This window comes from Drosophila bipectinata, chromosome 3L, assembly GCF_030179905.1.
Source record: "Drosophila bipectinata strain 14024-0381.07 chromosome 3L, DbipHiC1v2, whole genome shotgun sequence".
In the NCBI taxonomy this organism is placed as follows: Eukaryota; Metazoa; Arthropoda; class Insecta; order Diptera; family Drosophilidae; genus Drosophila; species Drosophila bipectinata.
The window spans coordinates 16,990,002-17,010,639 of record NC_091738.1 but is presented as its reverse complement, the minus strand read 5'-3'; the positions used below and the strand labels follow the sequence as shown (position 1 = coordinate 17,010,639).

Sequence of the window (20,638 nt, the reverse complement as noted above, 5' to 3'; positions counted from 1 at the left end):
AGAAAAACTAAATGTGTTACCCCCCTAATAGAATTGTGTTGATAAACCCCAAAAACAGGGATTCAAGCTCGATAGAATTTCGATAGGCTCACACTTCAACCCTGGGCCGAAAAAATTTGTTAATCAACACTAAAACCATATTTTTTTGTACGGGCGTAATTAGAAAGCAGCTAATAAACTTAATTTCCACGTCCTATACACCACAACACTTAACATACTCGCCCGGTAGCAAGCGCGGCCAATAAGTTTCCCACCGGAAAAGCCGCGCGTAATCTTCTGAACAAGCCCAGAAACTTATAAAACTACGTCGCCATTTAAACACGAAATCGAAAACACAAACACACACCCAAAAGTACCGAGAGCTGAGAAAAACGGCAAAGAGCGAGCGAACCGTAGTGTGGTGTGGTTACGTCTAGGAATAGTATATTATTAGCGTTATTAGTGGCCAATAAAGCGGAGCCGAGACCCTTGATTTTCCACTGCACGCAGGAGACGACAACGACGACGTGTCCACCATTTCGTTACTTTATTATACGGAGTAGTGACGAACAACTGTGATCTCCATATCCCCCCATCAAGCAGAACCATGGCCAAGACCTACGACTACCTGTTCAAGCTGCTACTGATAGGCGACTCCGGTGTGGGCAAGACCTGCATCCTGTTCCGCTTCTCCGAGGACGCCTTCAACACGACATTTATATCCACGATAGGTGAGAATGGTGGCTAGATGGGAGATACTGCCAACGCAATCAGTCATCTGGTGGCTGGTGGAACTTCCATAGAATTCTATGCTGATTGAATTGGTTCTGACGCTGCCGGGCTTTCTTGAACTTCGCTCAGTCGTGACTCACTGACACCGCTCCTCTTTTAATAGTCCCTGTATTCGTCATAATTATTGTTGATGTTCAGGGTAAGAGGATGCTCTGAGTGGAGACTCCCTTTTAGACTAATGCGATAAAGGTTTCCCAAAAAATAATACACATATATCTGTATCTATTTATAAGCCCACACAATAATAATAACAACGGAAACAAATGGCTTGCGCCAAGAGTCATTGTACTTTTTAAGCTCTTATCTCTCCGATACAGTTTTCTTTGCCAGTGAAGACCCCGGATTGGAAATCCGAGTTCTTTTCTCCCCCCCGCCCCCGCTTCGCAGCTAATTGTTTATTTTCGTATTTGGCACGTCCCTCTGCTCTAATTCCCAATTTGGGATATTTACTTAACGACATTGTTTCAATCAATTGCGTGGTTTGTTCAGGTTGCTCTTTGTCTTGACGGCCGCCGCTCTTTCGAGTGGTGGGGTGCTACGTCACGAGTTGCGAGCAAACAGGTTCATTCGGCTGCCAAATTATTCAAATTAATTACGTATGTTTGGCTGACTCTCATGTTTTTCCTCTTTTCTTTGGTCACAGGTATCGATTTTAAAATTAGAACAATTGAATTAGATAACAAAAAAATAAAGCTGCAAATATGGTAAGTAATTAGACAACTATTAAGGCTTAATATATTTACCTATTTTATTATTTTTAGGGACACTGCCGGCCAGGAGCGTTTTCGCACAATCACCACGGCCTACTACAGAGGTGCCATGGGCATCATGCTGGTCTATGACATAACCCAGGAGAAGTCCTTTGAAAATATTAAGAATTGGATAAGGAACATTGAGGAAAATGCCTCCGCCGATGTCGAGAAAATGCTGCTGGGTAACAAGTGCGAACTGACCGATAAGCGACAGGTGAGTACCGAAATAATCCCAAGAATATATAGGGTAGATGACAAATTGGCTTTATCGGTTTGAGGTTAATACATTTTTTCAACATTCATAACGCTTCTAGTGTTGATTATTAAGCTTTAATGTTGAGTCACTTATTTGATAGATTTTTTTAAGAAAAAAGGGTTTCAATTCCCACTTGCAAAGTACAATAAACGACTGTTAAATGACCACTTTAACACTTTAACTTTTATAATAGGTTTCAAAGGAGCGAGGCGAACAATTGGCTATCGAGTATGGCATCAAGTTTATGGAGACCTCCGCGAAAGCCAGCATCAACGTGGAAGAAGCCTTCCTCACCCTCGCCAGTGATATCAAAGCGAAAACGGAAAAGCGAATGGTGAGTGGCGGTGAAAAAAGAAATAAAATAAAAGTTGGATGGGAAACAAAGAATCTTTTTTCTATAACAACGTGTGTGTGTGTGTGTGTGCGTGTTTGTGTATTCACAGGAGGCGAACAACCCACCCAAGGGCGGACATCAGCTGAAACCCATGGACAGTCGGACGAAGGACAGTTGGCTGTCCAGATGCAGTCTGCTTTGACGTGGCAACGTGCGCTCGGCACTGATGCGGCATGGTGGTAGCAACGATAGTGTATGTGGTAGTAGTTTTCTTAATTCCTGTTAGGTTCGGAAACCCTCCATACCGAGATCGAGCACAGTGTGGACATCAACAAACAAAATCAACATCAACAGCCAGCTGCCCCCCCTTCTCATAATGGAACAATAAAACGTAATGCATTATGAAACAGTTATTAAATAAAGTATATGACGGCAGTGCGTACGAAATATGAATAGGTATAAATAATATATTGATATAAATATATACGTATATAACTCAAGTTTAAAAGATCCAGCGTAAAAGATAAAGAAAGTGTGCAAAAGCAGCCAATCCGACCCGCCCGCGTCTTTCTCGAAGAGGTTTTTTAGTATTTACGGAGTTATGATTTTCTCTAGCAGCCATGGTTGTTGTCGATTTGTAAATTATTAATTGTAAAACGATAAAAAAAAAAATATATATGTATGTGTACGCATATGATTAGTTCCACCTATCCTTGTTTGCTCATTGCATATGTGTACTTTTTTTTGATAAATTTTTGCCATTTTGTTAAGAATACCGAGGATGTCCAGACGCACAATTACCCAACACATACGCCTCGAATTCTGTCCCTCACCCGATCGGATCCATACAAAATCTATATCGTAAATGTATGTGGTAGTTTCGCACAGCTGAGGGTGCTTATTATATTCTTAATCTTCACACACATTTCATTTTATAAGTTTGTATTGTATTTATTATGTTTTTTTGTCGCACACCCTAACGACTATGTCAATAATCATTATCGAAGATCGAAGCGAACGAAACGAAATTGAAATTAAAATTAAAAAAAAAAACAAAAATATAAAAAACACATACACAGCGCAGTAAAGTACATAGTGTGAAATTAAATGATAACTAATTGCATATTTGATATTAATTAATTACTTGTAATATTAATGATTAAACGTATACAATTTTATAAAAATAAATCATGTGCAAAACAAAAAATATGAATGGTTTTTGATAATCGAATGATCTAATTGGGTTTAAGATTATTTTATAGTTGGAAATATGTTACGTGGCAAGTAAATTGAATTGAATTTTTATATGGAATCTCCTCTATATAGGCATTATGATTTATTAATTAGCGAAAACTGTTATATGCTTTTCTGCGGAACCCCCAAAGTAGGCAATGTCTTTTACTATGTATAATACCGTATAGCCATTTATTCTACAGAGCCATACAGTCATTTTTTTAAATTATTAATTTAATATCCCATCCAAAAAGACGTAAAACTTGTTATATTAATTTGTATATTTTTTAAAAACTGTCCTTGAAACGACTGGACGATCTTTAGCTTAAGATAAACAGAGGGGTTTGTCAAAAACTTAATTATAAATACAAGTAGATTGTACGATACGAACACTTCGATAGCTGGAGAAGGGCTAGGAGTTTAAAGCACACACATACACACAGGGAAACAGGCTCGGATTGGGGGAAACGAAGTACACGAAAACATTGCGACACGAGGGACAGAACATGTAGCGGTGCCTGGCGGTAATCACATGGGTATATGATAGGCCCACAAGCTATAACTAGGAGGAATTGCACGTGGATGATTGACGGCGTGGCCGGCGGGTTACGCCTGCGGCAGGTTCTGGTAGTAGGTGGCCAGGATGCTCCATGCCTCTGGCTCCATGAAACCGTCTGGCGGACTGGCGCCAGTTTTGGCCAGGGTGCGCATCTTGGTCCCCGAGATGAACTCGAACTCGTCCTTGCGCTTCGGCTCGAAGAAGGCCATCTTGCTGGCGCTTTTGTCGTAGGCAGCTACCCGGAACGGCAGGATCTGGTAGACACAAAATAATTCATTTATTTTTGCTGAATAATATGCAAGATTGTTTATTCTACTCACCTCCATGCTATCCAAGCCTTGGGCCATCTTCAGCACCCGAGCTCCGTGCGTTGCATCGTAGAGGTTACCGTCTGGATAGGCCTGCTTGTCGGGATGAGGCATGCCCGCCGGGTCACGGCCCACAATATAGAAATTGGCGCCGGCGTTCATGCGAGCTTTGGCATGCCACTGCACCTCTGTGGGTCCGGCGTACATCATTGGCGAGGGGAAGATGGCCAGAACAGTGTCTTCCCGCCTAAGGACACCGGCATCGAGGACCGCCTGATGCTGGCGCATACGCACGTCGAGCGGAACATCGTCGTCCTTAGTCCAGCCGCCCAGAGGATGAAGCAGGAGAACCGGCTGCTTGAAGCCTCGTTCCAGGAGTTGGCGCCGAGTGTCCTGCATGAGCAGAGCGTGTCCGTTATGAATGGGGTTACGCAGCTGGAAGGCGAAGATGGCGTCGGCGTTCAGTTCCTTGAACCGCTTCCGCAACTCATTGGGCGTCAGTCGGTACTGATCCAGTCCATCGTCCCAGCGGATGCGCTCGATGACGGCCAAGTCGCCGCCGACCAGATACTCGCCGGATTCGTACACCTGTTTGCTGTACGGATGCTCTGGGTTGCTGGTGCCGAACTGCCGTGCCAGGCGCTCCTCCTTGCGCTGGTAGTAGAACTCGGGCCGGCGAAGAATAGCCACCGCCTTGCCCTGGTACTTGAGGGTGAGCGAAGAGCAATCGTTCAACCGTTCCTTGTCCGCCTCACTGGCACTGAGCACGATGGGCACCGAGTGGTTTTCGCGATAGGATCCGTCCATGCCACTCTGCAGGGTGTTGAAGTGCAGCGTCTGAAGGTACTCATCCTCGCGCATGAATCCGCGCAGAGGATAGGCCCATCCCTCGGCCAGGACCTGCACCCACTGCAGCTCCACGGTGCTGATCTCCAGACTCTGCAGCGACTCTGCCTCATGACGCAGCGCCTCCGTGGCAATAGCCTCGCTGGGATACAATTCCGGCAGCAGATCGACGTCGCGCAGCGAACGTGGAATGATGCCTTCCTGCTCCAGCAGGGTAACCAGCTCCTGAGTGGACTCGCGCACCGTGTAGCCATGGGTGTTGACCACCAGCTCCGGCTTCTGAGGACGCTCGTACTCCTGGGTGATGCCGGTGAAGCCCTTGATGACACCCTCGCGCGCCTTTTTGTACAGACCCTTCACGTCCCGCGTCTCGCACACGTCCAGGGGGGTGTCCACGAAAATCTCGTAGAACTTAAGTCCCGCATCCTTGTGGATTTTGCGGGCCATCTCGCGGTCATCGGCGAAGGGGGACACGAAGCTGCAGATGGCTACCACACCGCTGTCGGCAAATAGCTTAGCCACCTCGCCCACCCGCCGGATGTTCTCCTCCCGGTCGGCGGGCGTGAAGCCGAGGTTCTTGTTCAGCCCAGTCCGGATGTTGTCTCCATCCAGGCCGTAGGCGGGGATGCCCCTGGACACCAGATAGGCTTCCAGTTCAAAGGCAATAGAGGTCTTGCCAGCACCACTAAGTCCTGTAATATAGAAAGGATTATTTTCTAGTATCTCTGAGCCTTATATGCTACCCTATCCTTACCCGTTAGCCAAACTGTGCATCCTCGGAATCCCCGGCACAGGCCCAGATTCTTGCCGCGCGTCTCCCGGGTGACATGGTGCTTCTGTTCGGTCACATTCGTCGCCACTTGAAGGCACTGCAAAAGAGCCAGAAGCGGAACAGAAATAAATCGGGTTTAGCTTTCGAAATTATCATAAATTAATATTCATGCCGAGATGGGATGGCGAAGGTGCCCGAGGCCCATTGGCGGGTTCTTTTTTGTCTTTCTGGACCGAGCCACAAAGCCCGAGCTCAGGTTGAAGCCGGAGCCAAAGGCAAAAGTCATCATCGGAATAGATCGCTTTGACCCCGCGGGCTATTGGTGCTGTAATTCTGCGTTCAGTTTGTTGACCTTCCGCAGAAGGTCGTGTTTGCGAAATCGCGTTGAGAATTATGCGATATTATATACAATATATATGTATAACCCAGATGGCTCTCAATCTATGAGTGCGGATTTTGCATGGTTGGGAAAAGGGGTTAAGGCACAATGGAGTTTTCTATCAATAAACAAAGCTTCCCTAAAGAAAAATATACAAATTTTATATGGTAGGTATGCCCGACTTAAAAGTGGGTCACAGTGTCTTATTCCTTTCCCCTTCCCCAACAGATTTCATCAATTTCACGCCAATTGAACAAGTTGATCATCATATTTAATTGTTTTGAATGACAACGTTTCAGATAGACTACTACTATGTGAGACTACTAGGCCTTACCCTTCTCTTGATATGAGGATAAAATCCAATTGGAGGATTCGGCATAGTTTTTTATGTAAATTCTTAGATGCTTGGGGTTACTTTAATTTTGTCACTGTATTTCTTGGTTTATTATTCGATTCACATTGAACACTGATAACAGTGCAGATTCGATTCGGATTCAATGGCTATGGAGACAAAGTCCGGATGCAAAATTATTTCCGTCATAGACACGCGGCGAGAGTCGAAGGCAGACTGAAAGTTTTCAATAATATTTACGGTATTATATGGCGTGCTCTGCCCCCAAAGCTACGGAGAATGGGAGAGGGAAAGAGAGATCACTCATTGGAGTCTTTCTCAGGCCCCCCCCATATCTCATTTCCATTCTTCTACTCCATATGGAGAAAATGTTTAAACAGTCGGTCGGGCCAGTCTTCTGTTTGGTTCTGGATCCCCCTCTCCACATCTATTCCGGACTAGTGATTGCTTAATAATCTCTCGACCCTGTGGATCTTGGCTAGAATTTGGCCAAAGTTCGGAAGGTTCTGACTATATAGAACCCAAGAAACCGAACCTGTTTCTAAGCCTCTTTAAAATGTGTTGAAAGAATCTTAAGAAATGGCATATTTATTGAAAGCCTAAGGCAACAAAACTCGCAGTAGGAATTCGTTCAAGATACTTGACCTACACAGATCTAATCTTGTAGCTCTAATCTTATCTTTAATTAAGTACCAAGTGGGAAAATTAGAAGCTCACTTGAAAGATTATTTTTATTAAATTTTATGTTGGGAGAGATGGGGATCTCTTTCGGTGGTGATCTCAAGCAAAATAAAACTTACCGCATCGCTTGATTTTCCGTCATTTGGAAAGCAGCACTTCGGGGAAGCAGCAGCATAGAGGCTGTTATTGTTATTGTTATTATTAGGATAGTGGCCAAGCGAATTGGCACATCGGGTAAACATTTTTCCACAAACGAAAAGAAGCAAACTGTTGACAGGCGAAAAGAAAGCGGCAGACTAACAAAGTACTCTTTGATAATTAAACGGGCGAGAGTTTATGTATTTTCGAGCGAACCTGGCCCGAACGAACCGCGGCTGAAACCGAAACCAACAACCGCCAAAAACAAAACCAAAAACCCGTGAACTTTCTCGTCGAAGCTCAAAACTGCAACTGAAATACCACAGCCTGCAGCCGAGACTATAATACAGTAGCGGCCACGTCGGCAGATACTTCCAAGAGGGGGGGCTGGTCCACATAGGAACTTGTTTATGACGGTATTTGGCCAAGATACTTCTCATAGTGAGAGTATAGTTTGCTTTCCTTGTTTTGTTTTGGTTTAAGATAAACAATTTATAAAAAACAGCTAAGTACATAGCACCCTTAACTGGGTAGTAAAGATATCAAGAAGCTTTTTAAAATATTATTACTAACATAAAGATAGCTGATAACTATCTAACTAAGATCTAAGATTTCTAACCTAAAGATAGCTTTTGTAGATTTAGTATTTAAACAGCCATAAACATTTAAAACATTTTGTTTATTAAAAAGGTGTCAAGTTTAAAAATAGGTTTTAAATTTTACTGAAAAATAGTTTACAATATTTCTAGTTGAAAAGCCTTATAACTTTATAACTTTATTATTTTTATGGTTTATACCCTACCCTATAAGGCCTAGAAAGTAACCAAAAATAAAACAATAAACTACTGAAAAAGTGTGATTCATAAAACTACCTTATAAAATATAACAACTTAAAGATACTGAAGACAAGTTAACACGCTGGTCATTCAACTTGGCAACTAAGGCGGCGGCCTGTTGACCAAGTTTCAACTACTTTTGACCAGCCCCAAAACATTGCCAAGTCGGGCTCATCCTAAAGCACAAGTTGTTTACTTTTTGTAAAGTCGTCTCGGAAGACTTTCTTTCTATTTTGAACCTGTTTTAGCCAAAAGTAATAACATTCGGTGTGGTAACCAGTTGTTTGTAAGGAAATAGTGTTGCATGTTGCATAAGTTCAATTTGTTTTTAACTTTCCAAGGAGGGGGGTCATTACTTGTGATTATCAATGACGGGTCTTTTCTCTAGAGGGGACTGTAAAAAAAACTTTAGCCTGATAAGCAAATTAAATAAAGTACTCTTGAGCTAAATATTGGTTATCGTCCGTATATGTATATATGTGCATAAGCCATGTGTACATATGTACATATGTGCTTTTATTTAATGCCTGGCTAAAGCTTAAAATAATAAATGTTTAAATTCGCTATTCGCTACAGGAAAATATGACGTCTGCAATTAGTAGAATCAACTTAATCAAAATTATTGCTGACTAAACATTTTTAGAAAGAAAAGGAAACATCATGGCCCTTACAAATCGCTTAAGTTCTATGATTATATAAAGCTTAATGGTTTAAGATTTTCTAGATAAATGTTACAAGTTTATAATTAGAAATATACCTACAAATATTATAGAAATCTTCAAGGGCATAAATGTATAGCCTTCCCTATTTTATTTTGTGATCTGCATCCATTTGGAAATACTTTGTAAAGATGTTACAAATTAGAACCAAACTTGAGATAGAACCTGGGTCAAATGAATCGCTACCTTATCAATTACGTGCATGTTGGATGCTATTTTGCAGTACATTTTCAAGCAAAATTAGGTTATTCCTCAAATGAGATTAGATTAGGAATAGGAAGGGGCGTAGAAAGCAGCCGTTTTTTGGGCAGTATTACGTGTCGCCCTAGCCATATGGAAGTTAGTGAGTTATGTACGTAGAAAGTAAGGGTGACGGCGATGCAATGAATGGAGGATCTGGCCCGGTAGCGGCTGTGTAAACATGGCTATATATATTCTTTAATTTCTCATTTATTTCATATCCGACACCTGAGCAAGTGCTCCAAACTTTTTATAGACAATTGTTTAAACAAAACCCATAACAAATACTGTTTAGCTTCCATCTGGGGCTTAATGGGGGTTCTAAGTATTTTTGGGGCCATGGCCACGTCTTCGGACTCACCGTCTTTTGACGTTTTTTGCTGCTCTCTGGCGCTTCGCTCATATCCGGACTGGAACTATTCGACCCACTAACACACGTCCTCTTGCCAAGCAATTGCAAGCAATACTGCGAAAAGTAGCACCTTTATTGGGCTGAGCTCGATTTGGGTCGAATTTTGGCTCAATCGATGAATGAAGTTTGCCACGGACGAGGTTTGGGGGTAGTGTCTCGGTTTCTACACAAGCATCTGCCTCGGGGCAGGGGGATTATTGCACAAAATTACTTTAAACTTATTTACAAATACACAAAACGAACAAACAAATTCACGAAAAATGTATAATTTCTAATTCACAAGAACACTGACACACACACAACATAAACATAAACGCCCACGCATACCAACGTAGACACGGAGGGCCAGCTGATTAGAGATGGGCCAAAACCCGATAGTTCTGCGATAAAGGAAATGCAAGATTCCAATATTTTTAATTTTTAAATTTTAAAAATGAATATATATTTTCACTTATTGAAAAATTTAATACATCAACATATTTTTTTTTTATTAATTTACAATAGCTTGAAGTTTAAACTTTTCTTTAGATTTGTAAGTTTTTAAATTGTTTCTTAATTTTAATACCTTTTTTGAATATTTTTTAAAAAACCGACTTTACGGCATTTTTAATTACTTTGTGTGTACGTTTATTGCAAATATGTACGTCTGATAAATAAATTAAAAAATAAGTTTTAAAATTATGGAGTGTCTAGAATCTAATAGGGTGGAGGCTGGTACTGCTGCTGCTGACCCATCATGTTTTGCCTCTGCAGCTGGGCCACCAGATTGGGTGTCTGCTGCTGGTTCATGCTCTGCTGCTGCGGCACCATGCCACCCACACCAACGCCCACGCCTCCTCCGCCGCCACCAACACCACCAGCGCCGCCGGCTTGCTGGGGACCAGCTCCCATGCCCCCGCCTCCGCCACCACCCATGCCCTGCATCTGCATCATCTGCTGGTGGCGCAACTGCTGCTGTTGCTGCTGCTGAAACTGTTGCTGGGTATTGAGTACTCCTGGCTTTCCGCCGCCGGCCGCCTGTTGCCTGGCGTAAGGCGGAACCTGGCCTGGACCTGGACCCATCATATTGGACATGGTTACGTTTGGCGCCTGGTTCATGTACTGACCTCGATTGCCGGCCATCATACCTCCGGGGACGCCTCTCTGTTGCTGTTGTTGCTGCTGTTGGGCAGCTGCCGCCGCAGCCATGAAGTCGGGATTGTTGCGGTTCGCCTGCTGCATCTGAGGATTGAAGTTTCCCATCATGTTGCCTTGTTGCTGCTGATTGGGGGCCATGCCCACCCCGACGCCAACGCCAACACCGACTCCTGCTCCGCCTTGCTGTTGCATTCCCTGCTGCTGCTGTTGCTGGTATTGGTTTTGGAAGTTCTGGAACTGCACTTGTTGCTGGGGCTGCTGCTGCGGTTGTTGCTGCATCATTCCCTGCTGCGACATGCCTCCCATGCCCATGTTGGGATTGTTGCCACCAGCTCCAACGCCCACTCCTACCCCAACTCCCACTCCAACGCCATTGCCTCCCTGGCCGCCACCAGTCTGCATCATCTGGTTGCCGTTCGGATTGACCATACCAACCATGCCTTGCTGCATCTGCTGCTGCATCATGGGGTTCTGGGGCATGCCCTGGCCGCCCATGTTCATTTGGTTCATCTGGTTGGGCGTCATGCCGGGTCGCATGTTGCCCCGCATGAACTGCTGCTGCTGTTGCTGGTTGGGATTCAGCTGTTGCTGCTGGGCGTTTTGCTGCTGCAGGGCATTGAAAGCGGCCAAGGCCTGCGGATTTTGTTGCGTGTTCATCTGCTGCTGCCGCATCTGGTTGGGATTCATCTGCTGCTGGGGGCCTGGCTGCTGTTGCTGCGCCTGTGGTTGCTGCTGCATGGGATTGAAGCCGGGGCCGCCAGGGCCCTGTTGTTGCTGCTGCTGTTGCTGGAAGGGATGGCGCTGGCGCAGCATCTGAGATAGAGCCTGCTTGGCCTGCGGCGGCCGTTCTATGCGATTGGCTGTAAAGAAGGAACACAAATTCAGGCTTCTATTCGTAAATCTGATGAGGCTAACTTACATTGCATATTCTGCTGGTGCGGTGCATACTGATTGTGGTATTGCTGCGGCGGCTGCTGCTGTTGCGGTGTATTGTGCCACTGTTGCTGTCCAGGCATGCCTTGCGGAGCTCCACCGCCGCCTCCAGGGCCCTGTTGCATAAAGTTCATCTGCGGATTCTGCTGCCCGTTGCCACCGCCAACGTTCAGCTGCTGCTGCAGCTGGTTGCCACCCATCTGCTGCATCTGCTGTTGCTGCATCATTGCATTCTGTTGCATCATGTTGTTAGGATTCGGTGCAAACTGTTGCATATTCATCTACAAATACATCAAATGAATCAAAAATATTATTCAAATTATCACTATGTGGTACCTAAACAAGGTCGAAAAGTGAGGTCTGGAATTTAAAATTTATAAAGTTTGCAGGATATTACCGAAAAAATGATAGTTTGGTTTCTCGACAAAGGTTGTATGGGTTGCTTTGTTCCAGCTTTTAAGAAATACACTTACCGGCATGTTCATTGGCATTTGACCCATCTGGTTTGGCTGCATCTGTTGCTGTTGCATGTGCTGCTGTTGTTGCTGCTGCTGCTGTTGCATCTGTTGCTGCTGCTGAACGTTCGGCGGCTGCTGGGGTTGCGGCGCCAGCTGGGGCTGCTGCGTCTGGTTGTTGACGGGTGGAGTCTTCGGGTTCTTGGGCTTACGCTTTCGCGTCGTTGTTCCCTTTCCACGACCACGTCCAGTGCCTCCCACCGGGGCGCTGGGAGATTGGTCCACTGAAGATGGCGTATCGGCCTTCATTTCGTCCTTCTGCAAGGATAACTGATTCTAATAAAGACATATAATGGTGAACCTTCAATACTTACTATGATCTTCTCCGGCACCGGCTCAATATCTTCGGGAGGCAGCGGTAATGGCTCATAGTAGTAGCTGCTGGGCTTGACCAGGCTGTGCGTGTGGTATTTGAGATTGCGATGGGCCTCCTCATAAGTTAGGGGCTTCCTCTCCAATTTAACGGCTCCGAACCAGACCCACGATAGTGGCGCCGGGTTCTTATGGCCTTCCAGGATGTCCCATACGCTGATGCGCTGCTTATCTGAGATTCGCAGCTGCTTCTTATCCATGTCACAGATCTTGTTACCCTTGGTGTCCACTCCGGCATGCTCGCAGGCGATAACCTACCGAGAAATATTTGAGTTATGTGATAATTAAATAGAGATGTAGATGACTTACCTCCGTGGGCTGCTTGTACAGTGGCAACAGCTGCCGGATGACCCGAATGGAGGCATTATTCTTCTCGCCAATTTCTTTCTTCAGCTTTTTCATCAGGTTTAGGTAGTTCTTCTTGTCGTCCCGATCCGATTGGCTGTCCAACAGAGTCGAATGCACCAGAGTGGCCAGCATGTCTACCACCGTGGTGAAGAGTTCACGGTTGCAGCTCAAGTCGACCACCCCCTGGCACACCAGTTGGGCCAAAAGGATCGCCCAGTCGGTGGTGGGTGTGCTGTTCTTCTGGATTGCCTCGAACATCCCACCCACCAGAGAGAAACGGAGCTGCAAGGCGTCCAGGATTTCCTCGCGGGCTTGTGGCTCGTCAATGCCTCCGATGGTGTCCAACTAGTCCAAATATTAGGATTTTTTATTATTTATTTTTAGGAAAGAAGCTATGAACTCACCTCAGAAAAGGACTGCAGGCATTGGGAGAGCTGGGCATAGAGACTGACCAGCAGGTTCTCCTTATACTCGTCCTGTCCTTTCAGACAAGTTAGGATAAGACCCAGGAATGGTTGGTAGTTCAGGGGCATCTTTTTGTTGCGAGGAGCTGCTCCGCCCAACCCGTAGCTGTTGCTGCTGTGGCAACTGTTGCTTTTCTCCCTCTCGTCTCCGCTTCCGGAGCTGTTGCAATCCGACTTGGATACCTTGGAGAAGTAGTTCATGCTCTCCAGCACCTGGCCCGCCACCCTCAAGATCCGCCCCTGCACAGCCGGCGTCAGCTTTGCGATTAACGGCGCCACTAGCCAAGTGGAGGGCTTGGGTTTGTGGGTGGCTTTTAGAGCTCCTGGTAGGACGACTTCCTCCATATGGAAGACGTCTATTGCAGCACGGGCCACTGTATCCAGCCACACGTTTAGTTCCGCGTTGTTGCTAAGCGACTGCCGGTACATGAGCTGCAAATCCAGCCATGAGATGCGCAACGTCCACTGGCCCAGGTTCTCGAGGATGCGAACGATCATGGCCTTTTGGTCCAACTCGGATATGATGTTGAATTCAGCCTCCGGGTAGCAGATCATGTGCAGCACTCGTTGCGCCTGCTTAGCAGTCAGCATCTCGTCCATGATCATGTCGCACAATTGCTCGGCGTTCTTAAGGCACCTTTCAAGGACGTGCTCCTGGGCACAGATCTGTTTAAGCACCGCCTGCGCGAACTCCAGCAGTGAGATCTGTTCCAGTCCTCCTCCACTGGATGGTTGCTGCATTGTTTCCGGCTCACTAGTTAAGCTACTGCCCATCTGAAGGTCACTGGTGCCCAGAATCTGGCTGAGATCCGCCGGCCTCTGCTCATTGCTCTTCGGTGTGCTACCTGGATGAACAGGCGTACTGAAGCCACTCCGTCGGCCGCTCCCGAAGGCGCCGCCTAGACCACCCGAGGAAGATCCTCCAGCAGCCAGCGGTGTTTTTAGGGCCGCGTTGTCCACCACTATAAGAATAGCCTTGAGCACCGCCAGCACCGCAGCTATAGGAATGGTCTTGTGGGCGCCCACTAGCAAGTGCCTGTCACAGCTTAGTCGGATGCTGAAATCGTTTCCCACAGCGTGCAGCGGATTGGGGGAGGTGCTCACAGAGTACATTCCCGGCTGGGGAATCTCCAAGGTCTTGAATAACTTCAGCACTAGGTGGCAAGTGAGTCGGGCTCCTGCTTCCGCATCTACGCTCAATTCGGCGCCTCCGGAGCTCACAGATCGCGCCAAGGTGGGTAGGGCAAACTTGCTGACGAAATCCGCCAGGGAGAAACAGTGCCTGGCCACCAGAATGCACACGAACACGGCCAGGGCGTTGTGCGTCTTAGTCTGCCCGATGTCCACCTGGCCGCCCTGGCCCAGATGCGGGTAGCGAGGACTCTTACTGCCGCTGCATAGGCTCTGCAAGGCGGCGATCCACTCCTCAGACAGCACGTTGCAGCTGGCAGTTAGCTCGGCGCATGCCAAAGCCACATCATTAAGCCGCTCGTTGTCGGTTTCCCGGCAAACGGTGATGACTGCGTTGGAAACAAAGCTGTACACGTTCGCCGGCGACTCGTGCAGAGTGCGCAGCCAATGGGGCTCCAGCTTACCGCCGCGGCGTGGCGCCACAAACAGTTCCTGCAGCAACTGGGGGTTATAGCCTTGTGGCGGAAGGCTGAAATCCAGAAATAAATCAATCATTTTGTAGAGTAATTTACTAGCCGACTTACCTCAGCTGCTCTGGTGTATTGAAGATATCCTTGAAGCGCTTGATGCACTGCAGCTGCTGATAGTACTCCGCAGACTGTTCTTTTCCTTGCAGAAGGACACAGGACTCGTGCAGATCGCTTAAGTACGCCAGGATGCAGCGTTCCGCCGAAGAGCACTCGCTGGGATTACTAACGTGGCGAATGGTGCGACAAACGCCCTCAAACACAGACAGCGTTTGTTCCGGCGAGAGGAGCAGGCAACTGTGGTACCGTCGCAAGATGCTTATAATGTAGAGGGCCAACGAAGTGGTGTAACTGCGCACCAAGTTCGACTTTTTCAACTGCAATTGATGCTCGACTTCGGGCAACTCCTTCAGCAGGCTGTCGCATAGTTCCAGAAGACTGTAGATGTTCAGCGCCAGCTCCATGAGGTCGAACAGAAACGCCACATGCTCCTGCACCGGCAGATAGTTGTTGTTGCCCAGCGCGAATCCGTTGAGCTGCTCCAGCACGTTCGCCGCACACTGGGCGGTGACCACATGCTGGTCGAAGTAGGCCATCTGCTGGCACTTTGAAGTGGTGGCCTCAAAATTGAACTCGTTCCTCGAGTGCTTCTTGACGTGCCCGGCAGCAGCCACATCAATGCTGAACTTCTTGGTGAAAAGCTTACCAATCTCCTTGGCCATCTTCTTCACGGCATGCTTCTTTTCATCCCTTTCCTTGCCGACGCCGAACAGCAGAATATACCGCTGATTGCTTTCACTGCTGTAGCTACTCATGCTGGGGTCATCCTGCGGAATGGGAAAGTGTTTGGTGTACACATAGTGGCGGGAGATAGTGCCAGTGCCCCCCGTACTGGTATCACTATCGCCGGGTGGACCAATTTTCGGGCTATCGGGCGGCTCATGCTGCTGGCCCTTCTCCTTGATGTTCTGCACTATCTTGTCCAGTTCGTAATCCACGTTTGAGTCATCCTGTTCGTTATGTTTGAAATCAAGGCCTCCAAAGCCATCGTCGTCGAACTCATGCGTTGTCGTTGTCGGCGGAGCCGGCGGTGGTGGCGATGTTTTGGTAGCTGTAGTCCCGGATTTGTTGACCAGGACAGACTCCAGCAGAAGATCTCCACGCGAGATGAGTGTGTGCATGTAGGCATTGTGCGAGAAGACGTCGTGCCTTATTAATGCGCTGAACAGCTGAACGAGATTGGTGAATTCTGTACGCTGCTGGGAACTGCCCGAATGCTCATCCAATACTGGAGCGTCGTGGTCAAGGAAGTGCATCAGAACGTGTTGGAAAACGGGCAGACCATCGATTAGGCCAGCACCTGAGGCCAGAGAATCCTTGTCGTCCTTGTCGCTGGACTGTTGATCTGCTGGCGTGCTCGTCACATCGATTTGACGTTTGTCCAGCAAGCTGGCTACCACCATGGCCCGGTGTTCGCCCCATCGCTGCCCGGAAACGGCCCACTCACAAAGGATTCTCACAGTGTCCTTGTCCTGCTTCGGTTCGTAGGCAGGACGAGGCTGCTGCTGCTGTTCCTGCTGATCTTCGTCTCGCCGCCGACTAGTGCTGGGGAATATGTGGGCGTACAGTGTGTCGATGCTGTTCCCCTGATCCAAGCGATCAAAGCAGTGCGTGTCCAGGTGGTCCAATGTAGCCAGTACTCCGGTATACTGATTCTTTCCAGCGTTAAGCCACTTGGATGCGAACCAACGCTGCTCTGCGTGTTGAGTTCGAAGGACAATGTCCGCCTCTGCGGCTCGCAGTTGGCGTCGGATTTCAAGATTGGTCCGCGGACACCGGGTTGGCATTGGCAGCACGGAGGGTGCCAGCGGCAGGTGGTCCAGTGGGCTTCCCACTAGCACAGAGGTAGCCCGGTGGGCTGGGATGCCACTCCACACCAGCGCCGTGGGGCATTCAATAGTAATTATCTGCAGAATGGTGCTGAGATAGAGCACTACGTCGCGGTGGTGCGGGCAACTCATCTGTTCCTGCAGCGCCAGCTCATAAGGGTCCTGCTGCATTCGGTGGTCGTCCAGCTCCTTGATCGCTTGCTGCTCCACGGCCGTGTTTAGCAACTGGGCCAACTTTTTCGCTACAATGTAGGCCATTTTCCGGCACAAACGTTCCGATTGCACAAAGTCGTGCATATATTGCAGGGCGAAACTTAGAACCAACTTCTTGAGCGGCTCATCGAAGCTCGCCTGGGTGCGCATCTTGTCGAGTAGGTCAAGGATCCAGTTGAGGAACTCCTGTCGGTCCAACAGAGACTCTTCGTACATATACTTGCTCAGCTGGTGGCAGTACTTCCAATATTTTAACGCGTTTCGGCTATCCTCAAACTGGCTTCCGATGCCGGAGATGCTGGAGCCAGGCGGCACCGCAGCACCAACACCAGCAGCTCCTCCCACCACTGACGACCCCGGTGCAGATCCTCCCAGCCCCACGGCTGCCGGAAGCACACTGCCGGATCCTACTCCGGGTCCTGCCGAGCCCTGTTGTCCATTTGCCGGGCTGTGTATCGGTGGCAGCGGACTGGCCATGCTGGGTACCGGAATCACATTAGATGGAGCACTGGAACCTGCGGTGGACCCTGGACCGCTCGAAGAGGTGCCATTGGTTCCACCAACAGATCCTGGGGCTGTCAGACTCGGTGTATTGGAGCTATTTGAGTTATTCTTATCGTGAGCTAAAAAATAAAGAAATTATTAGAGATTTTATACTGGTGGTCACCGGAAGTACTTACACTGCTGGTAATACTCCTGCAGCTTGGGCAACAGCTCCTTCATAAACTTGATCATATTGCCTGTCCACTCTGCCGCTGGATCGTAGATGCTGCGCTTTTTGTTCTTTGACTCGGTGAAACTTAGTGTGTAGGCGGCGCTCAGCTTAATGAACCAGGTGGCGCGCTGCATGTTCACCTGGTTCTCGCATAGAGTTATGAAGATCTCCTCCTTCTTGTTGAAGGAGGGCGCCCGTTTGGCCAGACTGAGAAGTGGCTTGTTTCCAGCAAGGTCCTTGAACCAGGCGTCAACGGTGCATTTCCGCCGCGGTGAGACGGGCCAAAAGTTGTCCTTGCAGTTGATCTGCTGCTTCTTTCGCCCAGTGTCCGGCAGGGTCATCAACTCCTCCTTTTTGGCCAAAACGCCACTGAAGAAGGCGCTTACCTTTCCAGCATTTACGTTTGAGTTGTGGGCTGTGCCAAACTCGTCGGACAAAGGAGGGGTCGTGGTGAAGCCGTGTTTTACATTCGTGGGCGTCAGTTCGTCCTCGCGCTGCTTTGCGTCCTGCGGGTAGATGTCTGGTGGTCCCAAGCGAGTCCGCTTCAGCGGCCGCTTCTCCTGCAGCATGGACAGCATGTCGGCGGCCCTTTATTACGATTTCCTTAATATTTATTATGAATTTTCGCTGTTCGCTGCCAACAAACAAGACTGTAAATATTAGTGGTGGTGCGAAAAGAACGCGATAGGCGAATGCACCGATAGGTCGGCGGCAGTCGCGGCTGAAGATCTCCCATCTCTAATGGCTTGGTCTAAAGGGGTATTCTAGTCCTAAAACTTAAAAAAATAGTATTTTCTGAATTTAAAGTCCCAAAATCTAACCATAAAGTATAAATTTAAAAAAAAAATTAATAATTCATATTTTGGTATATTTTATATACTTTATTTTTGAATCAATTGTAATAAATTGAAAAATGTTTATAAAATTGATACAGATTCTAGCAGCCTATATTATATAAATTATGTTATCAGTTTTTTTTTGGTTACGAGTATATAAGGTATCTAAATAAATTTTTAAAGAAAAAATTAACGATGTGCAATAACAAAATAATACCACTTAATGTGATAAAATCACGAATAAAGCTTTATAGTTTAAAAATATTTTGTAGGGATTTTTGGTAATGAATGAAGGAAATTTCCGTTTTATACCGAAGCCTCAAACCGCTTGACGATCGAATTCAGGTTCGTCTGCATAAAAGTGATCGTTGCTAGTTATTCCATCGCTGCACTCAAAATGCAAACATAGCATTTTCAAAGGGAAATCGGCCGGTAGCTGAAAATCGAATTTTAATATATAAGCCAAAATGCACTAGACAAAAGAATATATTGACTTACTCTTTCCATGATGTCGTGCCTGATGTCCGTGGCAGCGGCGTACAGTTCCAACGGCTGCCAGGTTGGGCGCCTACCCAGACTCCCCAGAGAATCAAGGACAAAGGTGTCCGTAATTCCCAGACAGTAGCATATGTTAAGATAACGCAGTCCAACGTTGTTGGCCACCAGACGTGTGAGCTCCGTCTCACCTATTTCTCTCGAAGCCTGAATGGAAAGGCACTCTAGCTGGCGTAGCCCAGCTAGGTGGGTAACGCAAAAATCGTCTCGTGGCTTGCATACAAGCCACTTTAACGACTTTAAGGCACTGATATACTGCGCCTGTTCCTCATTAATCCAACGCTTTCGATGGAGAATGAGATATTGCAGTTGTTCACAGCACTGACTTCTCGCCAGCGTTTTAAAGAAGCGCGTCTTAAGCTCCTCCGGGCAGTGTATTTGAAGAAACCTTAGGTTCGAGAATTGGGGCAGTACTAGAAGATCGGCGTCGGATTCGTTGAACGATAGCTTCTCCAGTTGGTGGCAACTAGAAATCAAGCTCCTTAGTGTACTGGTGGTCAGGAAACGCTTAGCGTTGCGAAGCTGTAGGCATCGAAGGTTTCTCATGGACCTAACGATTGTAACGAACTCGGAAGCTGTGACCTCGTCGTACAAGCCCAGTTCCTCAAGCTCGCTGAAGCTCCGCACCTCTTGCACTGCAATGGAAATACATTAGAGTGGTTCCTTTAAATCGTTTAGAAACAGAAGACTTACACTCCTTTCTATCAAAACTCTCCAAGCTTAAGCTGGTGATGTGCGGCAGATGCCGCCGTATTGCTTTTATAAGGTCCTTGCTGGTGCTCTTGTAGTTTCGGACGTGCACCTTGCGCAGCGAGGTGATCTTCAAGAGATAGGACTGCGTTTTAGCCACAGTCGCGTTGTTGATGGATATGCTTTCCAGCCGATAGCAGTGTCTGCTGATGAGTGGCCACAGTTGCAACGGGTGGTCATCGTCAAAATAAGACTCAAGACATCGAATTCGTCCTCCGCACAACCACAAGAACGTGTGCCAGTCTTCCAGGGTGCGCAGATTCGTGTCCCTATCGACTACCTTCCGGAAATGGTGTCGGTGCAGATGCAGGAAAGCGTCCCGGAAAAGGCGGCAGCATCGGGCCAGATGCAATTGGTCCTCTAGTCCGAGACAACTGAATATCAGCAATATGCACTTTGGATCCAAATCCAGAATGTTAGTGATGCGAGCCATTATCTTGTGTCCGTGGTCCTCATATCCCTAATCCTAGAAGGAGTGATTCAGTGCTAAAAGGCTCCAACTCTCCCCACCCTTTGTTTACAAATTATATCTTAGTGATGGAGCAGCTTCGATGGAAATTCCATGACATCGATAACATTTCCCCAATCCAGTTTGCAGCGCCATCAGTGGAAAAAATGTGAACTTGTCGATGCAAAACAAACAATTTCTAATTGAAAATAAATAA

At 47.2% G+C, this 20,638-nt stretch overlaps 4 protein-coding genes across 8 annotated transcripts; 1 reads left to right on the top strand and 3 right to left on the bottom strand.

Annotated features, from left to right (window-relative positions):
- Positions 1 to 106: 106 nt before the first annotated feature.
- Rab8 (RAS oncogene family member Rab8) lies at positions 107 to 3,320 on the top strand. The gene is made up of 5 exons (XM_017234062.3): positions 107 to 710; positions 1,415 to 1,475; positions 1,533 to 1,737; positions 1,973 to 2,113; positions 2,223 to 3,320. The coding sequence occupies exons 1-5, from the start codon at positions 587 to 589 to the stop codon at positions 2,313 to 2,315; spliced, it is 624 nt and encodes a 207-aa protein (XP_017089551.1). The 5' UTR covers positions 107 to 586; the 3' UTR covers positions 2,316 to 3,320.
- Positions 3,321 to 3,609: 289 nt separating this feature from the next.
- Positions 3,610 to 9,886, bottom strand: Papss (PAPS synthetase). 3 transcript variants are annotated; one of them, XM_017234151.3, is made up of 4 exons: positions 9,538 to 9,886; positions 5,814 to 5,928; positions 4,226 to 5,751; positions 3,610 to 4,159 (listed from the first exon to the last, which is right to left on the bottom strand). In XM_017234151.3, exons 1-4 carry the CDS (start codon positions 9,577 to 9,579, stop codon positions 3,953 to 3,955), a joined length of 1,890 nt encoding a protein of 629 aa, XP_017089640.2. In that variant the 5' UTR covers positions 9,580 to 9,886; the 3' UTR covers positions 3,610 to 3,952. The 3 variants fall into 3 exon arrangements, with proteins under 3 accessions (XP_017089640.2, XP_017089638.2, XP_017089639.2); XM_017234149.3 differs by lacking the exon at positions 9,538 to 9,886 and adding an exon at positions 7,363 to 7,696; XM_017234150.3 differs by lacking the exon at positions 9,538 to 9,886 and adding an exon at positions 6,545 to 6,790.
- Positions 9,887 to 10,112: 226 nt separating this feature from the next.
- kto (mediator complex subunit kohtalo) lies at positions 10,113 to 18,501 on the bottom strand. 3 transcript variants are annotated; one of them, XM_070279438.1, is made up of 8 exons: positions 17,798 to 18,501; positions 15,073 to 17,740; positions 13,298 to 15,017; positions 12,855 to 13,238; positions 12,488 to 12,799; positions 12,132 to 12,449; positions 11,645 to 11,939; positions 10,113 to 11,585 (listed from the first exon to the last, which is right to left on the bottom strand). In XM_070279438.1, exons 1-8 carry the CDS (start codon positions 18,408 to 18,410, stop codon positions 10,285 to 10,287), a joined length of 7,611 nt encoding a protein of 2,536 aa, XP_070135539.1. In that variant the 5' UTR covers positions 18,411 to 18,501; the 3' UTR covers positions 10,113 to 10,284. The 3 variants fall into 3 exon arrangements, with proteins under 3 accessions (XP_070135539.1, XP_017089582.2, XP_017089583.2); XM_017234093.3 differs by having other exon boundaries at positions 12,132 to 12,431; XM_017234094.3 differs by lacking the exons at positions 12,132 to 12,449; positions 12,488 to 12,799; positions 12,855 to 13,238; ... (1 more) ...; positions 15,073 to 17,740; positions 17,798 to 18,501 and adding an exon at positions 11,995 to 12,107 and having other exon boundaries at positions 10,129 to 11,585.
- Positions 18,502 to 18,768: 267 nt separating this feature from the next.
- LOC108120350 (F-box/LRR-repeat protein 16) lies at positions 18,769 to 20,507 on the bottom strand. Its single transcript, XM_017233970.3, has 3 exons — positions 19,917 to 20,507; positions 19,167 to 19,858; positions 18,769 to 19,104 (listed from the first exon to the last, which is right to left on the bottom strand). The coding sequence occupies exons 1-3, from the start codon at positions 20,404 to 20,406 to the stop codon at positions 18,988 to 18,990; spliced, it is 1,299 nt and encodes a 432-aa protein (XP_017089459.2). The 5' UTR covers positions 20,407 to 20,507; the 3' UTR covers positions 18,769 to 18,987.
- Between the last annotated feature and the right edge of the window lie 131 nt (positions 20,508 to 20,638).

Excerpts from the sequence above, each read along its gene's own strand:
- Rab8 (XM_017234062.3), top strand. The coding sequence starts at position 587 with ATGGCCAAGACCTACGACTACCTGTTCAAGCTGCTACTGATAGGCGAC. Across the intron at positions 711-1,414 it reads GACATTTATATCCACGATAG|GTATCGATTTTAAAATTAGA; the intron begins GTGAGAATGGTG and ends CTTTGGTCACAG. Across the intron at positions 2,114-2,222 it reads CGAAAACGGAAAAGCGAATG|GAGGCGAACAACCCACCCAA; the intron begins GTGAGTGGCGGT and ends GTGTATTCACAG.
- LOC108120350 (XM_017233970.3), bottom strand. The coding sequence starts at position 20,406 with ATGGCTCGCATCACTAACATTCTGGATTTGGATCCAAAGTGCATATTG. Across the intron at positions 19,859-19,916 it reads GAGTTTTGATAGAAAGGAGT|TGCAAGAGGTGCGGAGCTTC; the intron begins GTAAGTCTTCTG and ends TTTCCATTGCAG. Across the intron at positions 19,105-19,166 it reads GGCACGACATCATGGAAAGA|CTACCGGCCGATTTCCCTTT; the intron begins GTAAGTCAATAT and ends TTCGATTTTCAG.
- kto (XM_070279438.1), bottom strand. The coding sequence starts at position 18,410 with ATGCTGTCCATGCTGCAGGAGAAGCGGCCGCTGAAGCGGACTCGCTTG. Across the intron at positions 17,741-17,797 it reads GCAGGAGTATTACCAGCAGT|CTCACGATAAGAATAACTCA; the intron begins GTAAGTACTTCC and ends TTTATTTTTTAG. Across the intron at positions 13,239-13,297 it reads GCCTGCAGTCCTTTTCTGAG|TTGGACACCATCGGAGGCAT; the intron begins GTGAGTTCATAG and ends TATTTGGACTAG.
- Papss (XM_017234149.3), bottom strand. The coding sequence starts at position 7,485 with ATGTTTACCCGATGTGCCAATTCGCTTGGCCACTATCCTAATAATAAC. Across the intron at positions 5,752-5,813 it reads ATGCACAGTTTGGCTAACGG|GACTTAGTGGTGCTGGCAAG; the intron begins GTAAGGATAGGG and ends TCTATATTACAG. Across the intron at positions 4,160-4,225 it reads AAGGCTTGGATAGCATGGAG|ATCCTGCCGTTCCGGGTAGC; the intron begins GTGAGTAGAATA and ends TGTGTCTACCAG.